The sequence below is a fragment of the Ambystoma mexicanum genome, chromosome 1p (assembly GCF_040938575.1).
Source record: "Ambystoma mexicanum isolate Mex_15411 chromosome 1p, UKY_AmexF1_1, whole genome shotgun sequence".
Lineage (NCBI taxonomy): Eukaryota > Metazoa > Chordata > Amphibia > Caudata > Ambystomatidae > Ambystoma > Ambystoma mexicanum.
Genome location: NC_090921.1, coordinates 575,777,442 through 575,802,161, shown reverse-complemented (window position 1 = coordinate 575,802,161; position 24,720 = coordinate 575,777,442). Strand labels below are relative to the sequence as shown.

Here is a 24,720-nt window from a genome sequence, read left to right as displayed (position 1 = left end):
AGGGGGAGAGGGGAAGGAAGGCGAGAAGGTGGGTGGAGTTGAAATGAGAAGAGTAGCGAGAGATGGGTAGAACAGAGAAATAGGGAGAGGAACACCCAGGAATGAAAGTAAGGAGACAGATTAAGGCCCGAGTGTTCAGCATAATCCCACAACAGCTTGGAACTAATGGTAGTGCAAGACCCAGCCCAGAAAGCCCCAGAGGAGCTTTGATTAGGAGATAGCCTGCAGGCCCTCACTGACAGCAAGGAAGAACATAGGTTGGAAAGAACCTGAGGAGTAGGAGCCCCAATGATGGGGAGGACACTGCTTCTAGTTAGAGTGAGGGTCAAGCCTTCGATCCATTTAAAGAATTTCTAATAAAAACCCTTGAACCATTTCTGGCAGTTTGGGTGTTCATAGGTGACATAACAGGTGGCACGTTTTGTGCAACTGGTGATTTTTGTAGTAGTACTGCTTATTAACTTCACTTTGAAACAAACATTCAGGACATGATTGCCATGTCACCACAATGTTTAAAGGGTATTAACCAATGTATAATGTGCACTGGTGCATAATTGAGTCTTTAATTACACACTGTTGGTTTCGGGCACTTGGCGAGCTAAACTATAACTGGCAGAAGATGACCTTATGACAAAGGATTACCTGAAAATCCAAGGGCCCAATACAGCCAGCAGGATTAGGCCCTTCAGAAAGCTTGAACTGCCAAATTTAAACAAGTTGTTGGGTAAATTCAGCTGGTTAATTTTAAGCCCTCTGGAGTCACCTCTATGTGCAATGGATTTAATTCTAGTGAGTATTCTGAAGCTTACCCCTGGTGGATTTTTTATGATATTAGTATGTATACTGTGCACCTCTGCCATTTGAATGGCCTGCATGCGCTCCTGTCATTTTGGATAGTTGTGTGGAGGGAGGTGTGATGAATCCGGGATGATTCCAGGGTACGCATAATGGGACAAAAGAACAGGTTTTATAACACGGTAGGTACTCCCGGAGCTTTTTCACACACTTAAGGTACAGGCATGTGACCCTCCAACCGATACCAGCTCTCCCCACTGTGATGCTCTTTTCCTAGGCTGCGTGATGTACATCAAAGGTGACGGGACAGATGAGCCTGACCCTATTTCAACCACAGGTATGTGGTCCAGAACATGGAGCCACAAACAGAAAATCGCTAATGTGTCTTCATAAAAAAAATCCAGCAGTGAATCACCGGATAAAGAGTAGAAGCAGGAAAAAAAGTGCTTTAATGTACCCGCTTTTGGAACTCGCATACGGAATTTTAAAAGCACAAACAAAACCTGTACGTGTAACTCAGTAGGTGACCAGTTATTGATTGGGCATCCCTTCTGTCATCTGGTCGACCGGTTTCAGTGGCTGAAATAGGTGTTCCCACTTTCTTCAGGATCTTAAAAGCTCTTAATTTTGATAAAACCAACACCATGAATGCATATTAGTGCAGTTAGTTAATTCCCTCATCCACAGGGCATTAACTACTTGCAGTAGTTGACTTTGCGTGTCTAATCAGGGGATAGCCTCATCGTATTCCAAGATTTTCAGTTGCACCTCTAAAACAAAGTCGGTTTGCAAATATGGATGCAGTCGTTGGTGTCTTCAACTACTGTGGCATTGCTTCCTCAAATGGGTGCTAACCTACCTGAAATAATAATTGACGGGCGGAACCTAGTCACTGACCATGCTCCCCTTAAACGGAGTCCGAGGAAGGATACCAATGCCAGTGTTATATGCTGGGTTTTAGAGTTACAGCCCTATTGTTTTTCAGTTGAATATCGTAAAGGAAAAGGGAATATTGATTTCCTTTCACAATTTTCACTAGGGTATGTGATTATCAGATGATTCTCCCAGAATACCTAGCCAGGGACCCTTCTCATGTGGCCAGGGAAAAGCAGACGCTTCCTGATTCTGACACTGGGGGTAGTGTTCTGTGGGAGGATCACATCAGGGGGTGGCATGAGGGGGCAACAGGTCATGTTGATTAGAAACACGTTTTACTAACTTTCCCAGAGATCCAACCACCTTAATGGCCTATTGTAAGATTGAAGCAGTGCAAGGAAAAGGTAACTGAACAGGGGGGGACTTCAGGTCCCACAATGCCCAAAGTACTGGGACAAGGAGAGTGCATGTAGAGGGAGAGTGTGAGGTGCAGTCTAGTGATTCTAATGACTCACACCTGAGCGACTGAAGTATAAAGGGCCCCCTCGGGGGAAGGTCACTGGCAGTAAAAGGCAGAATGCCTGCTAAGACTCCACGCTGCAGTGGCAGCAGAAGAAGCAGACAGGAACGGCTGCTATTGCTGGAGCAGGTGATTGTCCCAAGAGAGTCTCAAAGTTCAAAGGCTTTGAATGCAGTGGTCGTACAGCAGGAAGCGTTGCTGTGAACAGCTTTCCCACCTTTGATGGCCCCGAATGCAGAGGTTGGGCGGCGAGAAGCTGGAGTTTAAAAAGCTTTCCACATCGTAACTCTCCTGTGGTGGAAGGCGAGAACCGGGGAGTCTGTGGAACGCTCCTCTCCCGCCCGGTGCACGAACAGAAGCAGTTTGCTGTGCAGAGCGAAGCGGAGGAAGCAGAATGCATTGTGGCAGCGGAGTGAGCATACGAGTATGCAGTACTGGTGAGCTCATTATCATTGTGTTACCCCGGAACACACTAATCGCACGCTGGCCATACACAATGGTTTTGAATACTGAATGGATACTGAGAAGTTAAGGTGGCAGAATAGGACTGACTATGAATATCGAAATGATACAAAGAAGCTAAAGTGGCAGAGTAAGAACTTTGGGAGCAGACAAGAAGGTTATAATTATATTTACAAAGGTCAAAGTAATTGCCAAAGCCAAAAGAGGGCAATACTAATACCAGTTAATATGTACCACTATTTCCAAATCCAGAAAAGGGCAAAACTAAATCAAACTAACAAGACTTATCATTGCCAAAGCCAAGACCGGGCAATTAAGAAGCCAGCAGATTCTAAGTCCTATTGCAAGAGTGAGAAAGGGGCAAAAGTTGGGCTTAGACAATACTTGTTTAGGTCTTTTCCAAGAAGAGAAGTTGTGAGAGAAGGGAGTAGTTTTTTACCTGTAACTCAATTTCTCCAGCGTGGGTATCTCATGGATTCACATGCTATGAATATTCCCAGTCAGGCTGCGAAACCCTGGTAACTTTGACTTAGTAATTTTCCTATGGAAAAAATGGACACCTTGAGTGTCCCATCGACGTTGTGGGTGCTTTTGGTACCCACCAATGGTACATCAAGTGTATAGCTGCGCCCCAGCAGCTTCCCCCCTCAGATTCTAACCACTCTATCTGAGGAATACCCCTCAAAGAGGAGGTTTGCCTGAAGGGGGTAGGCTGGAGTGTGCATGTGAATCCATGAAAGATACGAACGCTGGAGAAATTGAGTTAGAAGAAAGAAAATACTCTTCTCCAGCATTGGATATTTCATGGATTCACATGCTGCGACTAGATTTTGTAGCAGTATACATGTTAGGAGGTGGAAACCAGGAATTGTCTGTGTCGATGCGAAAAGAATACATTTTCAAGTAGAGAAAGGAAAACCTGGAAGCTGCGGGGCTTACCTTACTGAACAGTTGTTGAAGGACTGCCCGTCCCATCTGCACATCCTCAGTGTGTTGCTGACTCATCTCAGAACAGGTTATGCCATGTTCTTTCTGGAGAGGAGGGCCTGCTACCTTTTTTTAAAATGTTGCTGGTGTAAGCAGGAGTGCCTGGTGAAAGAGTGGGGCACTGCCCAGGTTGCCGCTTGGCAAATGTCTCTGATGGGCACCCCAGACCAGACAGAGAGCCGCTAAGGCAGCCGTGGCTCTAGTGGAGTGCACTCTGGGCGCCGAATGTAACGGCCTGATGGCCTTAGACTGGCACAAGGAGATTGTAGATGAAACCCATCTTGAAAAGCCCTGTTTTGAGATGCATCTTCCTTTGTTGGATGGAGCAAAGGCTACAAACAGCTGCTTAGTCAATCTCAAAGATTGTGGGTTCCAAATAATATTTCAATGCCCTTTTAACATCCAGAGAGTGCAGAGTCCTTTCTGCTGGTGTGGTATTTGGAAAGAATGTGGGCAGAGTTATGGTAGCATCTTTATGAAACTCTGAAGGTACTTTAGGAATGAATTGAGGATTAGTGGAGAGAACCACTTTGTCTCATGAACCGTATATATGGAGGGTCTATAACCAAGGCTTGGAGCTCTGAAACCCGTCTCGAAGACGTAATGTCACTAAAAAAGCCACCTTCAAGTTAGAAATTTGATGTGGGTTGTCGACAAGGGTTCGAATGGAGGCTTCATAAGCACTGCTAGGACCATGTTCAGGCTCAATACAGGTGGAATCCTCTTTGCGGGAAGGTACGAAAAAAGACTTTTAAGAAGTGTTAATTAGTCCGTCACTGTAGAGAGCAGAAGATTTTTTCTGTGTAAACCTGGAGATTGCCGATAAGTGCACTTTGATGGAAGAAATTGCCAGACCCTCAGTAGATGAGGAAGAATCTGATGAGGCATTATAGCTAGCGGCTGCAGGTTAGGCTGCTGTGCACCCCATGCACAGAATCTTTTCCATTTTCAGCTATAGGAAATGTTGGTAGAAAGGGTTCTAGCTGCTGCTAGAAAGATTCGGCAGTCCTGAGGGGATATTCAAAATGACTGAAGTCAGAGTGGCCAGGAGCCATGCTGTTAACTTGAGTGTCTGGGTCGTGATGAAAGATCATCCTGTTGTTCTGGGAAAGAAGATCGGCCGAGATACTAGATTAATTGGATTGTCTGCCGCCAACTGAAGGAGATCCGAGGACCAGTTCTGCCTGGGCCAATACGGGGCTACCAGGAGGTGTGGTCTGAGGACATGCACCAAATTCTCGATTAGAGGAAGAAAGGATTTTAGAACCAAGTGCACTGCTCGTAATTCCAGGTCCAAATGAGTGCTCCATCCCACCTGGGAGGCATTGGTCACAATGGTAAAATGGTAATTTGGCTCCATCAGTGGCATTCCTTTCGCGATGTTGAAGGGGTATGTCCACCATTTCAGTGTGTCTGACAGAGTCCGGGAGATGGTTACCTTGTCCTACCAGGAACCCCGGGTTTGGGACCATCTGGTCACCAGAAACATTTGTACTGGCTGTATGTGTAGCCGGCAGTGGGGAATAAGCGGAATGCAAGAGGCCTTGGTTCCCAGAAGAGCTATGTATGCGCAGACGGAGTAGGTTTTTTGATGACTCTAGCACGCTCATTCACGCCAATCTTTTGATTCTTTCTGCAGAAAGTTTGACCAGATTGCAGTCTGCAAGGAATTGAGCACCCAGGAAAACCAGGCTCCTTGAGGGAACTGTACAGGACTTCGTATAGTTGATTGTAAAGCCCAACTGTTGGAGCAGCGTCCGTTTGGTTGAGACATAAGGTGTGTTGATACGTTGACCCTCGAACTAGCCAATCGCCCAAGTATGGGTAAGCGTGGTGGCCTGGTTTCCGGAAAAAGGCCGCTACTGCTGCCAGGCACTTTGTGAATGTACTGGGTTCCGATTTTAGGCTGGAAGGTAGTACCCGAAATTGATAATGGCTTTCGCCAACTACGAATCTGAGGTAGTTTCGGTGCCTTGGATGTATTGACACACGGAAGTATGCATCTTTGAGGTCTAAGGCTGCAAGGAATTCCTGGGGCTGAATGGCTTATGACCGCCTGGAGCATTAGCATTTTGAATTTTTGTCTTTTGATGTTCTTGTTTAGCCTTCGTAGATCCAGAATAGGGTGCCACTTGCTGTCTGCTTTTTTTCACAACAAAGTACCTTGAGTATACTCCCTTTCCTCTTGCTAATGGAGGCACTTTTTCGATGGCTCGTTTTAGCATTTGACGGATCTTGTGCTGTAAAACATGAAGATGCAGGTGAGATACTTTTGTAGGGGCGATATGAATTTTTGGGAGCTTAAACTCCAACAAGTGGGCATACAGGATCGCATCTAGCGCCCACTTGTAGGTCTTTTTTGCCACTCGTCGAGGTAGAAAACCACATTCCCCCCCCCCCCCACCTGACTGCCCTTGCGGCAGTCGTCGTGCCTTACATTGCCTACCTCTCTAGGAGGTGGTAGATCTGCGCTCTCTTTACCCTTGGTTTGCTCTATTGTGCTGGAAGGATAGACAATTACACTTGAAGTCCTGAGAGCAATATCCGGGCCTACCGTAGCTCTTGCCGTCTCCGGAGCCCGAGTATCTTGCATTGCCTGAGGCTCTGCGAAAGGGCCTCCTGGTTTGAAGGGCAGTGAGAGATCTAGTCGTGTCCGAGTCAGCCTTGATGGCTTTAAGGGCTTCATCGATTTTGTTTCTGAACAGATTTTCCCCTTCACATGGCATATCGATGACCTTGTGTTGCACTTCCTGGGGAAAGTCTGTGCAACATAGCCATGCCCGTCATCCAAGGACGACCCTGTTTCCAATCTGCTTGAACCCAGTTTCAGCCAGGTCTACAGCGATGTTGATGCTGCGATTCGAGGCTTCTTCTCGCACCAGCATAATAGCCTCTTTTCTTTGCTGTTCCGGCAAGTGTTCCAATAAAGGTGCCAGACGGTGCCACGTCTTTTGAACCTATCGAGCGACTATTGCCAGGTCATTGGCTGCTTTAACAGTTGGCGCTGCAATGGTGAGAACTTTCTTTCCAAAAAGGCATCCATTTTTAAATTTTCTTTGTCTGGCGGAGTGGCACACTTATGCTGTGTACGAGCCTTGCAGCTAGCTGCCTCGGAGACAACTGTCTCTGGAGCAGTTTGCTAAGTGAGGCATTTCAGAGTAGTATCTGGAGCCTTAAACCTCTTCTCAAACCTTCCCTTTAACTGCAGGCTCCATAAAAGGATGTGTCATAGCACGGAACCCCTCCTGCCACACGTGATCCAGAACGAGTATGGAAAGGAACAAGTTACTTACCTGTAACTGTTGTTCTCCAGCATGGGTCTGGCATGGATTCACATGCTCATGAATATTCCCCGTGGTCAGGCTGGTAATCCTCGGTAAAGAAAAAACCAGTATCAGTTTCGTTTCTGATCTGTCTTTCGTAGTAGTAACCAATCACTGATCTCTACGTCATACTGACCACAGCCAATGACTGCCCTCTACCTAAGCCCCGCCTCTGGCAGCCATCTTCAGATTTGGTAGCACGTGAAGTGGCAGAATGACCAAGTGAAGAGCCGCAGAGGGGTAGGCGGGAACCAACAGTTACAGGTAAGTAACTTGTTCCTTCTCCAGCATGGGGTCTGGCATGGATTCACATGCTCATGAATAAAGAATACTGTCAGGATTAGTCAGGCGAGTACAAAGGCAGCGAATATGGCAAGGGAAATGTGCACTAAATCACAAAGTGAATAGCTTCGAATTAAACTACGTGCACACAGGAACAACGACTCATGTATGCTAGAACCCAGGAGTGCAAATAGAGTGACAACAAAACCAATATATGAAAAGGGATGTGGGGTAAGCACCTGACCGCGAGGAAAGTCGGCAAGCGCCTTACCCCCAATTGCTGTTACAGGTACTGACAGCGCTAAACTCACGTGGAGGGCAAGCAATGACAGGATCTGTGAACTAACACTCTTGATGGTATTAAATAAGGGAACTAAAGAACTGTACTCACGAGGACGAGATAAACCTCTTGAATGTCAGCTAGCCCACGAATCCTGTTGATGAAACTGGGACCCAGAAAGGCTAGAACAGCAATGGGAGGAAAACTAAATACCTAAGTTGGAATAGTGATTACAAATTAGTGAGGAAAACATAAGCATTCACACAGGAGCTAGCTACAACCGCACACCACACCTATCAAATGGGAAATAAATGCAGAAGTGCAATGGAAAACATGGAATGGATCCCAATAGAAAGTAAGGATCAGGAGCAGGGAAAAACGAAATAACCAATGCAAACTTCTCCCTACCCCTCCAAGGAAAAGACAGGAAGCTAATCTAAGAGGAAGGCTAAGGCATACGGGTTTACAGCAGCAAAGGACAGAGTCAAAGAAATATAGAACACAGACAAACTGGGCTGCATCTAAAAGGGGAAAGCACTGAGAAATGCTGCCTGCAAACAGAGGAAGACAAAAAGGGAATCAAGGGAGCAGAAATCAATTAGCGCATGAATCCGAGATTCAGGGCGGAGGAACAAGAAAACAGGAACTAGGTACAAAGGCAAGGAACAAGGGACTAGTCACAACAGGAACACTGCAAACGATGACCAGCGCTGGACTGAAGTAAGACTGAGGCTTTTAAAGCTGCTTAACGAGCACACGCCTCAGGTGTGCTGATTGCTGCACCTGCAGCCACAGCTGTTACCTATCCTCCACCCAACCTTGTCCTGCAAGGGTGGAGGTGGAGCAGTGGGCCAGGCATTCTGGGAAGCATAGTCATTTGGTTAAAGTAGCATGCTGGCTGCCAAAAACCTGGAATGGATCCGGAAGGGAAGTAGCTTGGAAAATAGGGATTTAGCGCTCCCAATTCATCACAGCACTGTAGCATAAGGTTCGGAGGAAAGGTCCAGTAGGGAATAAACCCCAAATCATGCCCCCAAGTGGTGGGAACGGGAGCGATGGGAGCGAGTCGTGACAAATACATAGCAGTACACACATGCACAACCACGGGAGGTGGCAAAGGCTCAACATTAAGCATTACATCAAACTCAACATTAAGCAAATCTTACCTCCTCACCAGGCTCACCTTAGGCGAACAGGTTGCGCAGCACTGCTTGGCCGACCCTGGACGACTCCCTGGAATCCCGATCGACGCAGTAGAATTTCGTGAAGGTGTGCATCGACCTCCACGTAACAGCCCTACAGATGTCCAGCAAGGGCACACCAGATAGGAACGCCGTGGTAGCTGCGATCGCTCTGGTGGAATGGGCTCTCGGACGGCCAGGCAGCGGTCTGTTTGCCAACCGATGACAGTACATGATACAGCCGGAGAGCCATCTGGAAATGGAAGCCTTCGAGAGAGCCTTCCCCTGATTGACAGGTCCAAAGTTCACAAAGAGTTGTGACGTCTTCCGAAAACACTTCGTGCAGTCCACGTAGAACTTCAGCGCTCTAGCCACATCCAGCGAGTGCAAAGTCCTTTCAGCCGGCGACGAAGGCGACGGGAAGAAAACAGGCAACAACAAGGGTTCGTTGAGGTGGAAGTCCGACGGCACCTTGGGCATGAAGGAGGGGTGAGTCCTGAGCACTACCCTCGAGTCGTGAAAAGTCAAGTACGGGGCCTTGCAGGAAAGGGCCTGGATCTCTCCCACCCGTCGTGCGGAGGTGATGGCCACAAGAAATTCTGTTTTCCACGACAAGAACTTCAACGGAGCCGAGTGCAGAGGCTCGAACGGAGGTCCCATGAGCTTGGTCAGCACCACGTTGAGCTCCCACGCCGGGGCCGGAGCCTTCACCGGCGGGAACGATCTGAACAGTCCCTTCATGAACTCTTTCACCAGACGATGAGACCACAAGGACGTCCGCCCCGTGGTTCTGGTGTATCGGGTGATCGCAGCAAGATGAATCTTGATGGACGCGTGCGCCAGTCCAGCCTTAGCCAGCGTCAGTAGGTACGGCAGTACTTGGGGAGCCGTAATCCGTAGAGGGTTAATCTTCTGTGCGTGGCACCAGACAGAGAACCTCTTCCATTTGTGTCCGTAGCATTTAAGAGTTGAGGACGCCCTGGCCTTTGCAAGAACCTCTCTGCAGTCGGCCGGTATGTCGTATCCTCCAAACTCTAACGCTGCAGGAGCCAGGCCTGCAAGTTCAGCGACTTTGGGTCGTGATGGAGGATGGCACCTCCTTCCCTGGAGAGAAGATCCGCGTCCACTGGCAGCTTGATTGACGGGGACGCTTACAAGTCCAGAAGGTCCGGGAACCATATCTGCCTCGGCCACGCAGGTGCGAGGATCATCCTGCACAGTGACCTCTTGAGCTGGTTGATGAGCCGGATCAGCAATGGCAATGGAGGGAACGCGTATAGAAACAGGCCCCCCCCAGGGGAGCGAGAAAGCATCGCCCATGCTCCTCGGCTGGGGAAACCTGCTGGCGAACCTCCGCCACTTGGAATTCGTCGCCGTCGTGAACAGATCGATCTGGGGTGTGCCCCACTATCGGAAGAGGCGGTCCACTAGATCCTGTCGTAGTTCCCACTCGTGGCACGAGCGCAGCTCCCTGCTGAGTGAGTCGGCGATGTTGTTTATCATCCCTGCCAGATGAAACGGCACCAGAAACATCCCTTGGGTGACGGCCCATGCCACAGATCCTGCGCCTCCCTGGTCAGGGCTGGGGACCCGGTTCCGCCCCGTTTCCTGATGTAGAACATGGTGGTGGTGTTGTCGGTGAAGATCCTCACCACCTTGCCCTTGAGGGACGGAAGGAAGGACCTGAGGGCCCAAAACACAGCACGGAGCTCCAGGACGTTGATATGGAGGGACTTCTCCTTCGGGAGCCAAAGGCCTCTCGCGTGCAGATTTTCGGTGTGCGCTCCCCACCCTTCCTGGGAGGCATCCGTGGTCACTGTCTCCTGGTGGCCGGGGGTCTGGAAGTCCATGCCCGCCGTCAGATGCGCGCGGGTGCCCCACCACCGGATCGCTCGGAAACTCTCGTCGAGTGTGATCCTCTCCTCGAAGCTGCCCGTCGTCTGGATCCAGCGCGCGTCCAGGAACTCCTGCAACGGGCGCATCCGGAGCCTGCACAGGGGGATGAGGTAAATGCAAGAAGACATCATTCAGACGAGGGACTTGATGGACCTCACTCTGGCCGCGTCCGCAACCAGCATCCGCTGCACCTTGCCCAGAATGGCCCTCGTCCTTTCCTCCGACAGATAGGCCAGAAGCGACACTGTCGAGCTTCGCTCCCAGAAACAGTGCGTCTTGCGCGGGCACCAGGTGGGACTTGGCGTAGTTTATGGAGAATCCCAGGTCCGTGAGAAGTTGGACGGTCCTTGCCATGTGCTCCACTGTGAGCTCCTTCGTCTTCGCTCGGATGAGCCAGTCGTCCAGGTAGGGGTAGACGTGGATCCCCTCTCGGCGCGAGGCACTTGGTGAACACCCTGGGTGCCGACCTCAGTCTGAAGAGAAGGGCTCTGAACTGATAGTGACGCCCTTGTACCACGAACCTGAGAAACTTTCGGTGTCCCTTTAAGTTGGGAATATGGAAGTAGGCATCCTCCAAATCCAACGACGACAGGAAATCGCCCTCCTCCAGCTGACCCAGGACGTGTTGGAGGGTGACCATCCGGAACTTCTGTGCCTTGATGAATTTGTTCAGTCGTCGTAGGTCCAGGATGGGACGCCACCCTCCCGTCTTCTTCTTCACGAGGAAGTATCTTGAGTAAACTCCGGAGCCCGAAGCCTCTTTGGGACGAGCTTGATGGCGCCCTTCCTTAGCATCGCCCTTACCTCCCGGAGAAGCTGAGGGACGTGAAGCTCTTTCCTGGCCACAGGGGGGACTCGCGGGCACCTTCTTTGAAACTCGAGCGCGTGGCCCTGGGCTAGGGCGTCCAGCACCCAACGGTCGGTGGAGATGGACTCCCACACGCTGACGAATCTCGCCAGCCGGCCTCCCACCGGGGTGCTTTGTTGGGGGCCCGACCCCACGGCCGGTTCAATCCTGCTTAGACGAGGCTTTGCCGCCTTGACCTCCTTGGCGACGATGGCGGGGTCCGCCTGACTTGCCTCGTCCCCTGTAAGCTTCTTGAGACGACGAACGGGCCGCTTGACGGTAGGTGGAAAATCCGCCGCCGGAACCTTTGGAGGCGCCCTTGCCACCGCCGCTCCGAAAGGGCGGCCGCCGTTGCTGGAGAACCCCGAGAGCCCGGGCTGTCTCCGTGTCCGCTTTAATGGCTTGAAGGGAATCGTCCACCGTTTTCCCAAACAGGTTGTTCCCATCGAACGGCATGTCCAGGACTCTGGTCTGTATGTCTTGACGGAAGTCAGTAGCCTTGAGCCATCGACGCCGCCTAAGGCACACGCCGTTGCCCAACTGGCGAAATCCAGTGTCGGCGATGTCCGTCGCAATAGTGATGGCGTGGTCCGACACCACCTCACCTTCCTGCAAGATCTCCAGGGCATCCGCCCTCTTGTCGTCCGGTAGGAAGTCCAGCAGGGGAGCCAGCTTGTACCACAGCTCCCTGTCATACCGGGCTACGATAGCCAAGGCGTTAGCCGCCTTAATCGTCGTCGCTGCAGACGAGATGACCCTGCGCACCATCGTGTCCAATTTCTTTCCCTCGCCGTCCGGCGGGGAAGTCGACGTGGAGGCCACACCCCCCCCCCCCCGCTTTCTTCCTGGCCGCCGCGGAGACGACGGAGTCCGGGGTAGGCTGCGCCCAGAGGCACAAGGGGGCCGCGCCCGGGACCCGGTACTTCTTCTCGTACCGGTCTCTTCTAGCCAGCGTCGTGGATGGGTTCTTGAGGAGGGCGAGGCCCTCATCCCAAATATCGTCCAGTAGAGGTACCGCGAGGACCGTCTTCCTCTTGGCCTCGCGCCGCTGATAAAGGAAACCTTCCTTCTCCAATCTCGTCGGGCAGGGAAGCCCGGGTGGGAGGAGACGACGGCAGATCCTCGTCTTACACCTCGTCGTCCGTACCCGTTGCGGCCGCGTCAGTCCCCGTATCATCCCCTCGAGTCGTGGACGGGGAGGAGGGCTGAACGGGGCGCGACGGCTGAAAAGGAGGTGGAGGGTGTATCCTTCTTTTCTTAGGAGGGGGGCTGCCCGAAGGGCCTGGTTCCGGGTCCCCCGACGGGAGTGGTTCCTCCACTGGTAACGGCAGTCTGTCCTTATCTCTGAGCATAAGGACTGTATAGCCAACAAAATGGTCGCCGAGTTGTCTTGCGGCACTGGCAGAGGGGAATCCGACGGGCGGTCAGGGGCCCCGTCGGTACCCTCGACGATGTCGTCGTCTCCTGCGTCGGGATCCCTCCCGACGGGCTGGTCTTCTTCCACGCCAACGCTGTGGCTTAAGACCTCGATCAGTTCTTCCTCAGAGGTTGAGGCCGAATCCACGGCGACCTCCTGCCCCCCCTTTTTCTTCTCCGTCGGAGGTTTCACGGGGGTCCTGTCGATGGGCATAAAAGAGGACTCCCTCCACGGTGGCAGGGAGACTGAGCCCCGAGGTCGCCACCACAGGCGTAGCCTCCACAGGCTGAGCCAGGGCCGCCACGACTGTCTCGATAGAGGCCTTGGCCGGATGGATTAAGGCTTTCACCACCCTTGGTGCACTCACCGCCTTCTCCTTGAGGGGGGGGGGGGGACACTGCCTCGCTCCCCCTCCGCCTTCGAGCTCGACCGGGGCCTCTCCAGGAGCTTCGCCGGGTGCTCTGCCTTCCTCTTACCCGACCCAGAGCGTTGGCTCGTGGTTGATGGTGCCGAGGAGGGTGCGCCCTGCCTGGTGCCCGTAGAGCCCGACCGTTCGGCGCTCCCGGTGCCAGCGGACTCGCAGTGCTTGGCCTTATGTTGGACCCTCGTCGCCGGGGCGTCCTCAAAGGTCTTAGAAGACCGCTCGGATTTCTTCTTCTCCTCGCCGGACGGGCTCTTCCCTTCCAGCCAGTTGGCGAGACGTTGATGGCGGTCCTTCATGGTCCGCTCCGACATGTTGCCGCAAAACACACAGTCCTTCTCCACGTGCGTCTTGTCTTCATGTAGGCAGTAAAGACAATAGGAGTGTTCGTCTTCCTTAAAGACATTCTGCAGCTGGCATCCAGGGCAGACCCTGAACAGCTTTCCGGGCGTCGAGCTTCCCTTCTCCTGGGCCATGACCGAGATGGGCCTGAGAAACTTCTGGAGTCCTCCAAAAGCGTAGCTCGACGAATCCGACACGGGTCCCCGTTGATCGGATGGAGAGTCGGTGGAGCTTGAGGCTCTTTTGACCGAAAAAAATGAAGTTTTTGAGAAAAAAACGTGAAAAAATAGCACTAACGCCAGAGAGCAATAGCACGAGGATCCCAACACATGAACGTGCGGTAAAAATCTGAAGATGGCTGCTAGAGGCGGGGCTTAGGTAGAGGGCAGTCATTGGCTGTGGTCAGTATGACGCAGAGACCAGTGATTGGTTACTACTACGAAAGACAGATCAGAAACGAAACTGATACTGTTTTTTTCTTTACCGAGGATTCCCAGCCTGACGACGGGGAATATTCATGAGCATGTGAATCCATGCCAGACCCCATGCTGGAGAACAGGCATACCCCTTATACCTATTCTGTGTTAACTATATGCCACTGTCTCACTGTAATTTACTGTATATACTCTGCTTCTCCGGACTTCACATGCCACAGCAATGTAACCGTAGCTGTACTTTTTAGGTTTAAATTTGTAACCTGTAACTTAAATTGGACAATCCTCTTGCTGCCTTCGCGCCCGAAAACCCCTGGGTCTGGTGTGCTATATAAGTAAATAAACATGCACGTTTCTTTGAAAAACGACTGACCACAAGGGAGTTCGAAGTAGAGGAGTGAAGGGCTCGAGAGGGAAGGTATTTACAGAGGGATAGTTGAAGGTAATTTGAACGCATGCCCCAGAAAGCCTTGTGGACAATGCAGAGGGTTTTAAATGTATTCCTTGCATCCACTGGAAGCTAATGAAGGGATTTCAGAGCTGGAGCGATACGATCCCAGGGCTTGAGGCCAAGGACAAGTCTTGCAGTCCTGTTCTGGATTAGTTGTAAAGGGCGGAGAGTGGAGTACAGTAGTCCAGCCTAGAGAGAACCAGAGCTTGGGAGACAGTGACCTTCTGAGGGAAGGAGAGGAATGGAAGAGTGCATCTAAGGAGGTGTAGCAAGAGGTTTGACTTTTTAGAGACTTCAGAGATGTGTGCGGAGAAGCAAAGTGTGGAGTCAAAGATGACCCTGAAATTCTTAGCTTTGCATGTAGGGGTAGGAGGAGGGCCGAGGGAGGCCGGCCAGAGTGAGGGGAAAGTATGGTGAAAGTGTATCAATGAAGAGGATCTCAGTCTTATTGGCGTTTAGAGAAAGAACGTTGGCGGCACACCAATTTTGAATAATGATTAGGCAATCGGAGATGAGGGAAGGAGAGGAGGTGTCTGAGGGAAGCCTGAAAATGTGTTGGCATTGGGTGTCATCAGCATAGAACTGGATGTTGGCGCAGAAAATGGAAATGCAGTAGGCGAGTGTTGTCAGGTATTGGTTAAAAATCCAGGGGGAGAGGGTAGACCCCTGGGGAACACCACAGGTAGAGGTGGAGATGGAGGAAGGAAGGGCCCAAGTTGTACCTGGGAGGGTCGATCAGAAAGGAAAGAGGTCAGCCAGGCCAGAGCCTGATCAGTGATAACCAGGTTGTCACAGAGAGGATTAAGCAGGATAGGATGGTATGGGTGACCGTGTCGAAAGCAGAGGCGATATCAAGTAGGATAAGGATGGAGGGAATGTTAGAGTCAAAGTTGGAGAGCTGGTCTTCACGGATGTTCAGCTGAGCAGTTTCCGTGCTTCTGGCAGCTCTGAAACCAGATTGGTGGTCATGGAGAGAGCCAACAGAGTCAGAATGAAGGTTAAGGTGAGAGATGGGCAGCTTTTCCAGAAGCTTCCCCAAAAAGGAAGCAATGGAAATTGGGCAATAGTTATCCGTACAAGAGGGAAAAGCTGTGGGTTTCTTGAGGAGAGGATGCACAAGGGAGTGCTTCAGACGGGAGGGGAAGTTCCAGATGCAAAGGAACGGTTACAGAAATTTTTATGGGCAGGAGCCAGGGTAACTATGTAGTCCTTAATGGTTTTAGAGGACCAGGGATGGACCTTTTGTGATGAGGCTTTCATGGATCAGACTTGTCTAGCAACCTCATCTGGGTAGAAAAGAGTAAAGGAGGAGAAAGAGGAGGCTGAGGGAGTGTCAGCAAGCCGAGAGGGAAGGGGGGGGGGGGGTGGGCTGGTGGAGGAGAGCGTGGACAAGATGTCATGGGTTTTGGAATTAAAGTGAGAGGCAATGGCATTGCAAAGAGCCTGGGAGGCGAGAGGAGGGGTGGAGACTGCAGCAGGATTAGCCAGCTCCTTGCAGATTTTAAAGAGTTTGGCTGAGTTGTTAGATGCTGCAGAGACACAGGCTTGAAAGTGGCCTCTCTTCTTGGAGCGGACAGCAAGACGGTATTGCCTTTGGAGCAGGCGGCAGGCCAGTTTGTCAGAGGATGAGCAAAAAGTCCACTATTTCCTCTCAGCCACCCAACACTTACATTTAAGTGTAGCTAGGTCAGAGTCATACCAAGAATTTCATTTGGCTGTGGACTTCAAACTGAACCTCATGACTAGGGCAAGAACATCAAGAGTAGCAGAAAGAGTAGAGCGGGGACAGGGCTGTGTCAGCCTGAGGTGGAGGTGGTGGGGGTGGTGGGGGTGGGGGGGTGTAAGGGGGCAGTGAACGCCTCGATTGACATACGCTTCATGGGCCGGATGTCCGAGAAGGTGGGTGGCAATCTTGGGGTAGGTTTGGCTTGGAGGGGAGGAGATGGAAAGATGCGAGGATAAGAGGCACTGATCACTCCAGGAAAGAGGAGTGGTGAGGGGAGGCCGGAAGAGATGAAGACATCAAGTGTGTGGCTGGCAGCGTGAGTTCAGCCAGAGGGGAGGATAGAGAGGGAGAGTGAATCGCAGAGGTCGCGAAAGAGCGCAGTTAAGGAACATGGAGAATCAAGATGGCATGTTGAGGTCCCCAAGGAGGAGGATTGGAGTGGTTGAGGCCAGGAGGGCGGAGGAGAGGTCTGCCCAATTGGAGAGAAGAGAGGTCATTTGACCAGGGGACTGATAGAGTGTAGCCACAGTGAGTGGCTAGGAGAGAGAGCGCCTGCAGGAAAGGCATTCAAAAGAGTTAGTGAGTGGGGATGATAGAGGCAGGAATCCACTCATGGAAGATCAGGGCGACACCCCCTCCAGGCCGGTTCGCTCTGGGGGTGGAGAGGATCTTGTAGCCATCAGGGAGGAGTGTCAAAACGTGTGACAGAGCTGCCCGTGAACCAATTCTCGTTAAAACCGAGGACATCAAGGTGAAGTTCTTCTAGGAGACGACAGATGTCAGGAGTTTTTGACAGCAGAGCGAGAGTTGAGAGTGGCAAGATGAAGACGGTTGCAAACCTTAAAGACCTTCCGGTCAAATCAGAGGTACTCCCTGCAGAGGTGTGGAGGGAGCTTGAGTTGGGGCAGAGGCGGAAGGAAAGGAGGGCAAGTTAACTAAGGGAGGAGAGGCAGGGACAGCTGGAGATGAGAGGAAGTTGATGAGGCGGAGGAACCGTCCATCAACAAGGAGATTAGTCCGAGGACCTTGCACCAAGACAGTGCCATTCAGGTAGACATTAATGATGAATCTGGAGGAGTCAAAGTAATCCAACAGGACTTACCAGCGGGTGCCACCATTGATGGGCGAGGAAGAGATCGGACAGAACACAGATCATTTGAGGGGGCCATAGATCTGGCGAAGGAACGAAAAAGAGGTGGTCAGTGAGGGTTTGTCAGGCAGAGGCGCTGGAATATGTATCAGCGATGGGGAGACCTGGGTTGGAAGCCAAGATATCTTTTTTGAATTTCTTATTACCAGACTTAGTGAGAAGGGAAGGTTAGTTAATAGAGAAGCAGTAAGATTAGATAGGAGAAACAGCTAACGCCATGAGCAAGTAAAAAGGGGAGACAGTAGGAGAAATATGCAAGAAAAGTGGTAAGGAACAGTGACTCTGCTAGCAGGTTACAATTGAGGGCCAAAGTAATGTGAAAAACAACCCAAATTTCTATTACAAAATACACCCAGATTTGATTTTCAAAAACAACCCAAACTTCAATTACAAAGGCAATGCTAAGGCAACATAGGTGAAAGATGAGGTAGGAGTTAGAGGCAGGTGCCGAGACGTGGGCATTTGAGAACATACAGGGAGACCAGTTGGAGCAAGCAGCAGGAAGACAATGAAGGGAAAAAGGAAGGGAAGGCAGAATGAGGGAAACTAACCCACAGAGAGGAAAGTACAAGAGTCTTGGTAGTCCCATCAAATTCGGACCATTCAGAATCATCATATATCAGTTCTGGGTAAATCTCAGCACTTCAGATTTACACATCGCTCTGGTGTGAATAATGCACAACTTCCACTGCCAAACTAGCTCCTGAAAGAGTTACCATTTATGTCCTCCCACCAGACCGCTTCTGCCAGCTTTTCTCAACGCATTTAGAAATAAATTAACGTAGATTCTAAATAGAGTAGACAAAATAAATTCCAGCTCACATAGCAACACATCTGAAAATAACATTACGGAAGGAGACTTTCCAGCCCATGCTTCGTGAACGAAGCAAAGATCGCAAACGACAGATCATCTCTTACCATTTGGTGTCGTAGTCGATGAGCACGTAGTTTTCCATTGCCAGTTTGAGATCTGGAATTTCTTCACACACCCATCTAAGGAGCAAAGTCAATAATTAGTGCACCAGCATACCCCTATGAAGGCTCAATTTAAGCTTTTAATCAGTACTTTGTACTCAAGTGATTATCAAACAGTTTGAAAGGTTAATGTAAAATTGTATGTGATGCAGACCAGATTCAAAGTCCAAAAAAATAAACTTGTATTTTACAGCTTGCCGATTCAGAAAACGCATTACTGATTTAAAATTACCAGTGGTTGTCGAGCACAGCCCACAGAGTAAAGCGCCCCATGAATAACCAGACAAAGAAAAATTCAATTTTTACCTGGGACATGGAAAGTTACATACAAAAATTGTACCTAATCCACAATATGGCACAAACATACAGCCAACAAGTGTTAGACGATTACCTTGATATCAACATTAAATTAAACCCACAGTACATGTCCGAAATTCTGAAAAATGTATCCAAGCCACAAACCGAAGCCCAGGTCATGGTTTCTCGGCCAACCCCATCCCTCTCCCCGCCATGGGAGACATGGACCAAGAAAAACAGTCTAGCAATAACAATCAGAAGCTACAATCCGAGCTAACCTGGGTTCCCCCAGACAGACACTGCATACCACTTAAAACTGAAAGCCACTTAAAGCTGGAAACCACTTAAAGAAAATACTCTTCCACAAACTATTCCCATTCACTTGCTCATGTGCTCCCATCTACAAGGCAAAATAATTATTTGGGGAGCGTTTCCCTGGACAGATTACTCTTGATTAGATTGATGATGCTCAGGGTTATGAACATCCACCCAGGCCTCATGATTATCAGTCCTAAAGCAATTCAATGCCACCACCTGTTGTGTGCTCCAAGAACACTCCACTCAGATCAGGTTTCGATAATTGTGATTAATGCAAGGAATTCATCCCCCTCTCCACAAGGAGGACCCCACCCCCTTTGGGACAGGGCAAGCAGGATCCCACTGGCATGACCCGCCCCTTACAGGCCAGGCACACGCTACAGAGGGATAGGTGTTATCCTCCCAGGTCTCCAGAATCCGATAGGTTTATTGGCTATATGGGTATGGACTAATGTAATGAGTTTTCAAGGCATCGATCCAAGTGTGATGTGGTTTCTAACCCTCTTCATGCACCATACAAGTTTACTCAGAATGAGTCGTAAGCCCTCCATCCTCGCTACAGCAGAAGGGATAAGCCCATCCATGCTGATGGTAGGCCCATGAAGCCACATGGAGTAGCCTTCCTGGAATGCAGGGTCTGGTGCGGGGAGAACCACCAGACATGGTGCGTGGCACTGTGGAAGAACCCGCGGGAGGCTCAGACTATGAGGAGCAGCAAGGAAGAAGCACATCCGGCACAGGTGCCCAGCAGAAGGCACCAGACTCACCAGGCTGAAAGGAGTCATGGAGCCGACACGAGAAACAGCTGGATGCTGGCGAGAAGGGAGCCGCCCCTCCAACAAGGCCACAAGAAGACAACCGGACCAAGTCACAGCGTCTCACCAACACGCCCAGCCAGTGGAGCACAGTGAGAAGGCAAAGGTATGCAGTTCGGTGTAGTTGGGAGGTGGATGGTATGGTGGAAGCTGCCCCTGTAGTGGAGTGTGAGCGCAACAAACCCTGATGGGGGTTAGGAGGGAGGTGGTCAGAGCACAACAGACCCGGGGGGAGGGCGGCCTCAGAGTCAGTGTTGGGGAGAATTCTCATGTCTGTGCTAATTCCCTTCAACCTTGGAGACCCCAAGCACTTTTGCTGGGCTTGGACCTTTTTTATTTTAACCCTGGAGTGAGCAAGGCCTTTTTCACAATGTTTTGACCAGATTTAGATTGTGTTTTCACTGTTTTTGGAGTCTGACAAACTCCATAAGCATCAGATTTTTGTATGGTGATAAACAGCACCTTCAGTGCAGCGTCAGAGAAATCATTTAGATTTTTCATAATGCTTAAATAGCTTTTCTTGTGTGAACTACAGTTTCCAAGAATAGTAAAGTGAAATTGACTACTTACCTTTTCGCTTTGTAGGTCCAGCACACCCCATCTAATGTGGAATGCTGGGGGGTTACCTAGTTAACCCCTTATCCTACATTCTCTTGTAACATTTTTATGTTACCCCTCCCTACTTTAAATGGCTGGTGGACGGGTTTTAATTTTTCCTACCATTGTGCTTTTCTACCGTAGACTGAATCATCAGCTGCAGTACAGCACCGATGGGTGACCATTTTGTCAAAATGTTGGGACTAGAGGCAGAGTGGAGCACTGGGCGAAACACCCGAAGAAACCATGAACGAAGCTTGCTGCATCCTCCTGGACCTTTGAATTGCTAGGTGCAGCCCTGCTGCTGTACTGCAACTCCTTTTTCAATTCGACAAACACCAGAAGGCACAAATTCTCCCCTTGGGTTAGGGGAAGCAACTAACCCCAAGACAAACTCCACTGGACCATCTTCCCCGACTGGTTGTACTTCTTTGCTGCTACAAGAACTGAGTTCCGGGGTCGAGTAATCCGTAGTAGAGTGCAACGTCCGATATCTGCTAGAAGCTCAAGGAGTCTAAGGGCCTCCAGAAGCAGGCCGGACAGATCTCGAGTCCTCTCACCAGAGTGTAGGACCCAAGGAGTGAAGAGAGCCCAACTGGTATCCGAGATACACAACGGTGCCGTCTGATAAGCGCTGAAACCACAAAGTGCTGCTGAAACTAAGAGAGCCCGTAGCTGCCAACGACTAAGTACCGCCACACAAGCTTGGGGGTACTTATCTCATTGTCTTTTCGGCTATGCTTTTCTCAGTTGGGAACTGCATTAGCTTACTTTCAGAGTTGATCCCAACTCTCTCTCACAGGTTTAACAGCTTGTGACCCTACAAGTGATTTTCTGCAAACTCTCCAACATCGTGCAGGAATGTTTCTGATCTAAGAAGTGCCTCAGCTCCATAGACTGTTCCAATGGACTATGTCTGTCCTGGCTCTGAAGACTCTAGTCCATTGACTGATATTGTTTGTCCCTCATAGGTGGTAACTTGCAGACCATTACTGTTGGGAAAGGCTGGTCTATGGAGCCTCTCCTCTTCCTTACCAGGATGCGGAGGAGGATAAAATGCCAGAAGAATAACCTTCTGGTTTAAATGAAATTCCGACACCACCTTCGGAAGAAAGGAAGGACGAACTCTAAGGACAACCCTGTCCTTATGAAACACATTGAAGGGTGGCTTAACTGAAAGTGCCTGTAACTCACTCACTCTGCGAGCGGAAGTGACCGCAACTAAAAATACAGTCTTAAGAGTTAACAGTCTCAAAGGGCAGGAATGCAAAGGCTCAAACGGAGTACCCATTAGAAACTTGAGAACAAGGTTAAAATCCCAACCGGGCACCTGGAAAGGTGACGGAGGGAACACATTAGAAACTGAGAAATTAAAGGAATTTTAAAATAAGAACACTCCTCAGATGAGCGCTTAAATATGGACAGCGCCGCTAGGTAACCTTTAACGGTACCCACTTGCAGGCCCTTGTGGGCCAAAGAAAGCAAAAAAGACAGAACCACAGGAATGTCACATGAAAAAGGATCCACATTCTTAACCCTGCACCATTCGCAGAACTTTCTCCAACGGCAACGATACAGGTACTTTGTTGCCAGCCGTCTGGCCGAAAGCAACACCTCCATCATGTCTTCAGGGAGGTCCCAATCCTTATACCTCAACCTTTCAGAAGCCAAGGGTGAAGATTGAGGGATCTGACCTCTGGATGGAGAACCAGACCCCCCCTCCCTCCCCGTGAGAGCAGATCGTCTCGGTAGGGAAGACGACTTGGAGGGCAGATGGACAAGTCGAGAAGGTCCGGGTACCACGTCCTCCTGGCCCATGCCGGAGCAATGAGTATCATCTGGGAACCAAACCTCCGTAAACTCCGCAGCGCTTGCGGAATGACGGGGACTGGAGGAAACGCGTACAGCAGTGGGAATGACCACTCCACCACGAACGCGTCTCCTAAGGCTCCTCTTAGAGGAAATTCCCGCAAGCAGAACCTCTCGCACTTCCGGTTGACACTGGAGGCGAAGAGATCGACTTGAAGGGTCCCCCAAAGGGCAAAGATCTTCAGGCGAATCTCCTGAGCCAACTCCCACTTGTGAGAGATTGCGCTCTGCCTGCTCAGAGCGTCCGCCGTCTCGTTTTCTTCTCCGGCCAGATGAACTGCCAAGACTGAAATTACCTGCTGGATTGCCCAGAACCAGAGCTGCATCGCCTCCCTGCACAGAGGAAGTGACCCTGCCCCACCACTTTTTGTTGAGGTAGTACATGGCCACTGTGTGGTCAGTCAGAATCAGGACTTCTTTCCTCACACAGTCAGCAGAAAAGCCTTCAGGGCAAGCCCGACGGCCCTTAGCTCCAACAGATTGATATGGAGTCTGGACTCTGACGGAGAACAACGACCGCTGACTCAACTCGTTGGCATGAGCTCCCCATCCTGTGAGGGATACGATCGTCACCAGGGTAGCCAAAATGGAGCCCCCTTCATCAGATTGCCTTCGACGGCCCACTACAGAAGGTCTTGGGCACCCGAGGGCGGCACCTAAATGGGGTCCGACATCCTGCCGGAGGACTGAGACCACTGGAGCTTGAGTGCCCATTTCAAAGATCTCATCCGCAACCTGGCCTCTGGCACCAGAAGAATGCAGGATGCCATGAGGCCAAGCAATCTCAAGAACTCGAACGCAGGGAGACTCTGGGCATGTTGGAACTTTTGCACCATCTGCTGAATGTGAGGAGGCCTCACCTGGGGAGAAACACACTGCCCCAGGGACGTGTCGAGCACTGCTCCGATGTACTGGAGCCTCTGAGTTGGCGTCAAATGTGACTTCTTTAAGTTGAGGGAGAAGTCACGGCTTGTGGAGGGAGTAGCAGGTGACGGACACATGATCCAGGACTTGCTCGGGAGAGCGCGCCCTGATCAACCAATCGTCCAGGTAGGGGTAGACGTGAATCCCCTTTCCCGAGATGCGCTACCATCACTACCATGAGCTTGGTGAAGACCCTCAGGGCGGAGGTCAATCCGAACGGCAGGATCCACAACTGAAAGTGCGAGTCGCCAACCGCGAACCTCAGGTACTTCATGTGCTTTGGATGGATCGGCATGAAAATAAGTGTCCTTGAGGTGGAGAGACACCAACCAGTCTTGAGTTTCAAGGGCCTGGAGGACTTGAGAAAGAGTAACCATCGTGAACTTGTCCTTCCTGAGAGGTTTGTTCAAACCGTGCAAATCCATGATGGGACTCAATCCCCAGTCTTTCTTGGAAATCGAAAAATAAGGGGAAACCATCCCTTGTTCCTCTCCGCTACAGGCACCAGTTCTATGGCGCCCTTCTCGAGCAGGGATTGAATTTCCTGCGCAAGGAGTAGACCCGGACTCTTCAAAGCGGTTCCCTGGTGGATTGTCGTGAGGCCTCTGCCGGAAATGAAGACAGTAGCCATGGGCTATGATATCCAGAACCCACACATCTGAAGTAATGGCACGCCATTCGACAAGATGCTGCGCCAGCCTTCCCCCAACCGGCGAACAATGGGACATGGCCTCATGACTGAGCTGAAGCGGCTGCGGCATTGCCTGAGGGCAAAGAGGCAACAGCCAGAGCGGCCTTGGCACCTCAAGTACCTTGTTTTCCACCTCTGGCACTCCTACGGTGGCCCCGTTGACTAGCAGCTCCTTTCGCTTTACCAAAGGATGAGTAACAACGAAAGGAACCTCCCCTCCACTGCTGCTCTAGGACGAAAAGGCGGAGGTTGGCGAACTGCAGCGCCCAACGACTTTGCTGCAGTTTTCGAGGTCTGCAATCTCTCAAGGCTCTCGTCAGCCTTGCTGCCAAAAAGATGTTCACCATCAAAGGGCATGTTGAGGAGCCGGGCTTGCACATCAGGAGCAAACCCGACTTCCGCAACCACGCAAACCTGCGTATTATGGTGCTCGCCGCCATGGACCGGCTGACGCAATCTGCCATGTCCAAAACCGACTGAACGGCCTCACACATGGCATCCTTGCCATCCTGGACCATAGCAAGAAAACCATCCCGTTCGTCCCCTTCAGGAATATGTTCAGCCGCTAAGGAACAGTTCCACAGAGTGTGCGTGAAACGTGACAAGGCACATACGGAGTTGGCATCCTGAAGAGCCATACCCCCTGAAGAAAACACTTTCTTCGCCCAGCCATCAAAACGCTTGTCGTCCCTATCAGGAGGGATGGTAGGATACGACGCCTGCTTTGCTGGGGCGATAACCGCCTGCACCACGAAACTCTCCTGAGTGAGGTGCTTGGTCAAATAGCAGGGGTCCCTACTGGCTGGGCGGTATTTTCGTGGCAAAGACTTGCCCACTGCCGGGA

At 50.8% G+C, this 24,720-nt stretch overlaps 1 protein-coding gene across 3 annotated transcripts in view; it reads right to left on the bottom strand.

Annotated features, from left to right (window-relative positions):
• The window catches only part of DOT1L (DOT1 like histone lysine methyltransferase), a 1,510,259-nt gene that overhangs the window by 1,398,278 nt on the left and 87,261 nt on the right, over window positions 1–24,720 (bottom strand). For 2 of the 3 annotated variants that reach the window (XM_069649513.1, XM_069649515.1), the window contains exon 3: window positions 18,309–18,383. In XM_069649513.1, the coding sequence (XP_069505614.1) occupies window positions 18,309–18,383 (75 nt within the window). Of the gene's footprint in view, window positions 1–17,342; window positions 17,396–18,308; window positions 18,384–24,720 lie in introns of those variants that run through there. The other variant, XM_069649514.1, reaches the window with a different exon arrangement.